The following is an 8077-nucleotide window of genomic DNA, read 5'->3' on the forward strand; positions in this document are numbered from 1 at the left end:
TCCCGGGACAGCTCGGTCCTTTGAGCTGCATGAAGAGGTCAGGACAGGGCTGCTGGGGAGTGGAGGTTTATGGAGAAAGTTTCATTTAGTCACTAGATTATATCATACTAAGCCAGTGATAGTCAGAAATCAAAAGTTCTCTAATGCTGTGCCTATGCTCCATCTATTGAGCCTGAATGTATGACTAATCCTGGTCAAACGTCAGCCTAAACAATCTAAAAGATTTAAATGATTTCAGGAGATATTAGAGTTAAACAAGACTTTTACATTTATTTGTCAGGCAAAGATTTTCCATTTCAATTCACATAATTAAACAAAATAAGCCATTCAAGATTGTACAACATCAATTATTCAAACATACATTTAAGAGTTAGAGATTAATACCTGACTGTGTAGAAGTACATTGCAGTATATAAATCCTGATGCAGAGCTCAGAGACTCACAAACTGCAATGGGGTATCCTGACTACAGAATCCCACAGACACTTCTGCACGCTTTGCCTAAATACTCAAATTATCATAAATTCAAGACAATAAAAGCTTCACCAAAACTCTTGCCTGGTCATGAGTTGATGTGAAGACCATTTTCCCTGGAGTGGAGCATCTGGCAAAGATCTTATCAAAGTCAAAATCCAAATTAACTGAAATAAGGGAAATTGTAAAATTACAGTGAAATAAAGACCGTTTTACCAATCACACAGAGACATTTAAAATGACACCAAACATGAATATAAAGCCACAAGATACACCATATATTACAAACTTGCTCTGGTGGAGAAGGTAAAGTCCAGGGCAAAGAGGGGGGCTCAGCATGCATAAGCGAGACAACCTGAACAACTGGTTTGGTAAATTGAACCATTTTTTTCTTTGATCTGATTTATTCCCCACTAAAGAACATTTTTTCAAGTCCAGCTTTCAGGTAACTCAGAGCGTCTTTATTGGCTTCTTCAGCTGCTGCGATTCTCCTCATCTCCTCCAGCTCTTGAACCCATTCTTCTTTCCCAGCCTCCCTCACTCTGGGAACAAAGAAGTCCAGATGCTGGAGGGTGAAGGCAGAGTCTGGTTTTAGAGCAATCTCAGACAGATGCTTGATGGTCTGGTATGCATGAGACAGAAGATTTGACTTTTGGTCCTCAATGTCCTTCAAATCTTGATCAAGATCATCCATTATAACTGAAAACTTATCAAAATCTTCTTGGGCTTTTTCCTTTTCCTCTTTAAAACTGTCAAAATCTATTATCATGCTTGAGTTTCTGATTATGTATTTCTTATTTTCTTTGACATGTTTGCTGTGGTGGCATTTTCTTGTGCACACTGTGCAGAAACCATTTTTCATGACTTCACATTGGCTGGGATTAGAAACCCACCAGCATTCAAACTCATGACAGTTTTCCTCACAGACGGTGCAAGTTGTCGCCTTTCTGTTCTTCCAAGACTTGCTTTCAATGGGCACCTTCAATTTGACTGTCCTTTTGACTTTAATGCTGAAATTTGTGCGCATTTCAATCTTTTTCTTGTTCTGTTTTATTGCCTCCTGAATTTGAATTTTTTCAGACCTCTTAGACTCTTTCTCTTGGACTCTCAGTTGTAAGTTGCTGATGGATGCTTCAAAATAAATGCGGTTGATCAGGACATCTAAAGTCAACTCTAAACTACATCTGTTCTTGTCTTTCAAAGAATCAAGGAATTCTTTCATCTCATCCATGCTGTTTTCCCAGGCCTCTTTTTGAGTACGAATGTAGCGTTTCTCATTATGTCGAGCTTCAGCCTGACGATTGTTGAACAAGAAATGAACAGGCTGACCACTATTGTCTCTTCTGCAGGGGATTTTAGCTTTATTAATGGCACCGAGGACATTTTTGGGAGGAAGACCATCAGAGTGTGTGATTAAAAACACGATGTTGTTCACAATGTCTTTCCCAAACAGAGACAGAATTGAGCTGATAATGTAGTGTTGTCTGTCTGAGAGACGATTCTTGGCCGCTTGAATCACAAAACACACAGCATCGACTTCTCGAACTCCATCGTTGTTCTGAAACAGAGCAGATAAATTCTCCGCAACTTCCAGATCTTTCTCCAGTCCTCTAGTGTCTCCGTAACCTGGAGTATCAATGATGGTGAGAGAAATGGCACTCTCTACAGGAAAGACCTCATACATGGTGATTTCAGAGGTTTGGGATTCTGACTGATCTCTGACTTCTTCTTCAGTGATTTCATACCACGTTTCTTCCTCAAATGTCACTCCCAGCAAGTAGTTGACCATGGTGTTGATGATGGTGGTCTTACCAGCGCCAGTCTCTCCCACCAGCAGGATGATCTTGCTTTGCCTAGTGACATCTTTTTTTTCAAAAGTCCATTTTCGGACTTTCCCATTTTCATCAAGTATTTTTCTTTCTGTGTGTAGACGGAAGAGCTTTGGAGGACCTTGCTGAATCAATGTTAGTCTGCGTGGTGAAGGGCGGGGCTCTCTGTAAAATAAGGAGAAACATTTTTCAGAATATTATTTATAGCAATAATTATTACATTTATCATAAAAAATACAGCCGCTTTATGTTGCATTTTAACATAAAAAATAATTATCAACAGACACTTAGGCAGCATCCGAAAACGACGTCTTACTTTCAAGTAAAACACAACAAAAAGTAACACTCCTAAAAGAGTAATGAAAAAAAATTATCAGGATAACCAGATTAATCTTTTTGCAATATTCTGAAGTGTGGGTAGGGTAGAAATGTCTACTAAATAGCATTCTAATCATTTCTGTCTAAATAATATTATTAAATTCATAGTGGCCACATGCAGCAATAAAACAAGTTTTACAAACAAATTTTTTGGCCTCTCATCCACAATCAGCAATAGTCCAATCAGATTAATTCAAGCTTAGAATAAATAGATGTATTTCGCCTTCTGACTTATGTTAATTTTGGAAGACCGTATACTAGGAAGATACCGAGCCATTAAAAGCAATATCTACTCATCACCAGAATGCCAACCAATGGAGACTACACAACACCACCAGCATGAGCTCTGCTCTTCCAGACATGGCAACAGTGCCACTGCCAGGAATTGGACAAGTAGCTGAGGCTCCAGTGAGAGGCTGCAGGCCCATGTGCATTACCACAGCTCAACGCCGTCAGAATTCAACATCTCCAACAACCTCAAGCCATCGACTACCTTCACCTGCATAACGCCCAGCCCCCCTCCACACTTCTATCACCCATAATCCCATTAACCCCCTCATACATCAACACAGTTTCTTCAGCCTACTACCAGCTCCAACTCTAATGTTTATCCCGTACCCGCCCACTTTTCTCCCTCTAGCATCACCTCTTTTTTCCCTCTTCCTCCCTTTACCAAGCACTCACTTCCAGCACTGATCCAGCCCAACATTCCACTGTTTCTACACAAATTTCTACCGCACGCCCCCCTTTCACCCTTTCACCCTGTCCACTGCCACACCCCACCCCTCCCGTTTCTCTGGAACCACCCCCAGTCTCAAATGCAATCAAAAACCTCATATTATCAGGTGCTGACATTGACCTCACCACACTCCTTTCACCAATCACACCCCCTACGGCAGAACGACAGGTCGATTTCGGAGAATTCACTCCCACCCTTTAAATCATCCACCACCATTCAAACTCAAACTCTCTCACTAGCAGAATTGTATGTAGCTTTTTCTAGAAAAAAATACCAAATGGGTAACTCATCTAGCAGAGCAAAGGAAAGTGCTTGCATCTCCGTGTTAGGGTGAAAGGTGCAGCAAGCGTATTTCCACTCCTAGCCAGGTTTATTAATTTTTCCACCTAGAGATTATACAATCTTGCAAATGTATTAGGTGTCTCACAGCCCATGGCTCTACAGATGTCTGCTAGAGAGGCACTAGCCCCTTTCACACATACAGACCTTTCCGGAAAATTGCCGGCAATTTTGCGGAAAGGTTGTATGTGTGAACAGGTCCTTTTTGAAAATACCGGTAAATTCGTTCTGGCTATTTTCCGGAAAGAGAAGTTGTAACATTACCGGCAATTTGCCGGAATGCTGCGCTGTGTGAATGCAGAAGGAAGATTGCCGTAATAAGCGCGTGCACGTCTAGAACGTGCTGACGTGAGACGTCTGCTTCAGCCAATCACAACAGTCAGACGCATTTACGTCCGCGCGGTTTGTAAAGATAAAAGCCTTTGAATATTTTTCCAGACACATTTAGCTGCTAGAAGTTAGTCAGATCACGTTTATATGTTCTTCTTAATGCCAACTGTGTAAATAATCATCGATGAGATGCTTATGATAAGCCGTTGTTTGTTTACCTTCAAGCTTTGCGTGTGCCTGTGATACAGCCTGTGAGCGCCAGCACACGCACATATTATGAACATCTCGACATGAGAAAGTGATCCTGCGAAAGTTGTTCACAATATTGATCATCCACAGAGTTTGTAATTTAGTCAAATGTTTACAAATACAAGCGCAGCCGTTTAAAGCTCATTTGTGGTCAGAATTTACCGGTATTTTGGAATGGATGTGTGAATGCTCTTTTCCGGAATATTTCCGTAACGTCCTCGCCTGTGTGAACAGCGCTTTTTTCAATTCAATTCAATTCAATTCAATTCAGCTTTATTTGTATAGCGCTTTTACAATGTAGATTGTGTCAAAGCAGCTTCACATAAATGGTCATAGTAACTGGAACCGTGCGGTTCAGTAACTGGAACAGTGTGGTTCAGGTTTTAGTGTTTAAGTTCAGTTCAGTTCAGTTTAGCTCAGTTCAGTGTGATTTAATCATTACCGATAATGTCGTTCCGGAAATTTTCCAGATATTTACCGGTATCACTGTGTGAAAGGGGCTACTGTGTGCTAACACCCAAGAGGAGGCGAAACTCCTTGTACAGTGTGCTTTTACTCTTGGGGGGCACAGCTCACCCTGGCATTGATAAGCGAGGGTGATGGCATCTACTATGCCCAGCATGCCACCATCTATCGCGTTATGATGAGTGGAGATGGCAGTAACTTAAACTTTTAGTGTGAAGGGGACAGCCTTCACTCCAGTTCATCATAAAGAAAGGAAAGCACAACCCTGATCTGGCAAGTCCGAGGGTCTTCTCTGTGAGATGTACACCATTCGTCAAACAGACTCCACTTTAGAGTGTAGGAATGCCTCATAGAGGGTGTTTAAGCCTGAGTGATGGTGTTAACCATCGTTAAGTGCTCCGCCCCCCCGTCTAAGGACCACACGTAGAGGCTCTGGGTGTGGGTGCCAGATGGTGCCCTGTCCCTAAGAAATGAGCTATTTTAGGGTAAATTTACTCTTTATTGAAACTGCTGTTTTATGACAACCCAGTGAAATGCCCAGCAATGGGAGAATAGACCTAGCTCAACTGCCACCGCTCGCATTGTCCGTAGTGTATGTGTGTGAATGAGTGTGTATGGATGTTTCACAGTGATGGGTTGTGTCTGAAAGGGCATCCGCTGTGTAAAACATTTGCTGGACAAGTTGGCTTTTCATTCCGCTGTGGCGACCCCTGATTGATAAATGGACTAAGCCAAAAAGAAAATGAATGAATGTATACTGCATATTGGGTTCATGCTTGTGTTTGATTAGTTCACCCAGAATGCAGTGTTTCATTGATGTCAAACTTTAGATCAATTTTTTTTTTTTTTTGCTGAAAAATGCCTCTCTAGATTATTTTACTCTATTATTCACATACACTGTTGAATCGGATGATGAATAATGTGAAATAAACCTGAGATTAAATACTGGATGAGATGGGTGAATAAATGCCATAGTCAAAACACTGTCAACATCACAATCACTTTTTTCTCTGATTGATTTGTTACTAGTGAGTTTTTTTTTTACAACAGCCACAGAAACAAAAGTATATTATAAAGGCAAGGGTCAGGAGTCCAACAAACACTGATATCTACAATAGTGACTAGACCAAACATTAATGCTTAAATCGGCTAATGTTTTTTTTTTGTAGATCAGTTTAATCATCCTCTGCTGAGACCTTTAATGAGAGATTTGATGTACTTTTCAGTTGTTTTGTGGCTGCATGTTGTAGCTGCTGTGTTTTATTGTTGCCTGTGTGCCAGTAGGAACTGCAGTAAATCACAATTAGATTGACAGTTACTATGGACAGATGAACTTAAAGTTATAAAGATTTCAAAAAGCTAATTATAAGATAAATCATACATTTTCAAAAAGCAAATATTACAAATGAAGTACATCAACTTACGTTACACTCATGCTCATCGCTGGAATGAATGTCCTCACAACAAATCTTTAGTCTCTCTCTCCAGCCTGCTTACAGCAAAACAGTGAAATCATGATACATGGGAAATAACTGTATCTTGCCTTTTATTATAAATGCCTTTAAGCATTATTAAAGATGCATTTTTGGGATGTTTGCACATGATCACAAACAGTTGCACATTAGTTTTTTTTAATTTTATTTTTTATAATAGCCATGTTAATAAAGGCTTTTACATTTTTTTCACTTATTTTATAAGTGCCTTAGATTGATTATTGTTTTGCATGCTGAAAGACAACTCATACATTAATGTAAACGTATAAATAAATAATAAAAGTCCCCCATCCACCAGTGTTTTAAATAATCAGTTGTTGAAAATGTTCATAAATTGTACTGCTTTGCAGGAAATGTGTTTTGTCTGCGCTGAAACTAAAACATTGACCGATCACAAATTATTGTTCAGCATGTTTTTTTTTTTTTGTTTTTTTGTTTTTTGTGCTTTTTATTTGTTTGTTTGGTCAAATTGACAAACTGGAAAAGAGTAATAGTGTTTATGATTTATTTAAGGATTCATTCACAGCTAAATCAGTAACAATATTTTAACCTCTTCCTAAATGTCAAATTAAACACATGAGTTTCCTACAGACTTTTCTGAAAAGCATGAATTCAAATGTTAAATTTAATGTACTATTAGATCACTACTTTACTACTGCAAGTTATAAAATGTGTCAAAGCAAATAAAATTCGTAGTCTTGTAGAATTTTAAAACCTACAATGAGTACATATTGTAAGTTTTAAAATGCATGATTAATTTAATATATAATGCATATTTGAGCATGTCAGAGTGCTTAAAAGAGCAAAGTCATAACAAAAAGGCTCTTCGAAGCCAAACTATTTTATAAAATCAGTGCCAAACTTTTTAAGAGTAAATAGTTTTCACCTGCTCATAACATAAAGAGAAGAAAATGCAGATGTTTTTCTTACCTTCACAGAGAAAACAGGACTGTGAATAATCCAGAAGTGCAGAGGTACTGATTGTGTTTACTAATAGTAAATCTGCTTAAATTTGTCAAATAATAACTGCACTTGAAGATGCTTCTACAAGTATGAAACCATGTTCATGCTTAGTGATTTTAACCCCGGAAATGTTGAGGAATTTTATTAGTATTTTATGAACTCAACCTTTGCTCTCAGTGTATGAATTCTGAGAATTGTTTGATAGATAAGATTAAACAAATTTGCTCGGTCTTTACTGGTTCTGATATAACTTTTATTCAGTTTATTTAGAAAACTTGTTCTAAAATAATTTCAGTGTTCTTCATATTTAATAATTGGCAACAGGACAATCTTTCCCTGATCTGCAGGTACAGCTGCAAACACCTTTTTCTAAGCCTAAGCTCTACCCAAGCTAATTGAACTACAGGATCATAAACAGAATCATAAAGGAAAAATAGAAATGTGCAAAGAACCAAAGGTTCATTCTGGAAGATATTCAACAGATTTATAAGAGCTTTGAATCATTTCACTTTTATAGAGAGTCCAAAGTTAACCTAGCAACAATCCAGATGTACAGTAAGAGAAAGGGGTTATGAAATCTGAAACATAAAACATACTGACAGTCATACAAATGAGTAAAGTGAAAAGAGTAAATAAGGCTAAATACAGCTGCCAAAGAAGATAGTAGATGTACTGTATCATTTTACAGTACAATCATGGGAAGTTTAGATAATCTTCTGGAAGAGACAGACAAAGTTGGTTATGGGCATAATGAGGGGGAAACCGGAGCACCCGGAAAAAATCCACGCTAACACGAGAAAAACATGCAAACTCCACACC

General features: G+C 38.6%; 1 protein-coding gene across 2 annotated transcripts; it reads right to left on the bottom strand.

Moving 5' to 3' along the window:
- Positions 1–250: 250 nt before the first annotated feature.
- On the bottom strand, positions 251–7374 carry LOC137487208 (uncharacterized). 2 transcript variants are annotated; one of them, XM_087260358.1, is made up of 3 exons: positions 7226–7374; positions 6227–6291; positions 251–2467 (listed from the first exon to the last, which is right to left on the bottom strand). In XM_087260358.1, the coding sequence occupies exons 2-3, from the start codon at positions 6241–6243 to the stop codon at positions 877–879; spliced, it is 1608 nt and encodes a 535-aa protein (XP_087116484.1). In that variant the 5' UTR covers positions 6244–6291; positions 7226–7374; the 3' UTR covers positions 251–876. The 2 variants fall into 2 exon arrangements, with proteins under 2 accessions (XP_087116484.1, XP_087116485.1); XM_087260359.1 differs by having other exon boundaries at positions 6227–6294; positions 7226–7358.
- Between the last annotated feature and the right edge of the window lie 703 nt (positions 7375–8077).

Source organism: Danio rerio, chromosome 7 (assembly GCF_052040795.2).
Source record: "Danio rerio strain M-AB ecotype USA chromosome 7, GRCz13ab, whole genome shotgun sequence".
In the NCBI taxonomy this organism is placed as follows: Eukaryota; Metazoa; Chordata; class Actinopteri; order Cypriniformes; family Danionidae; genus Danio; species Danio rerio.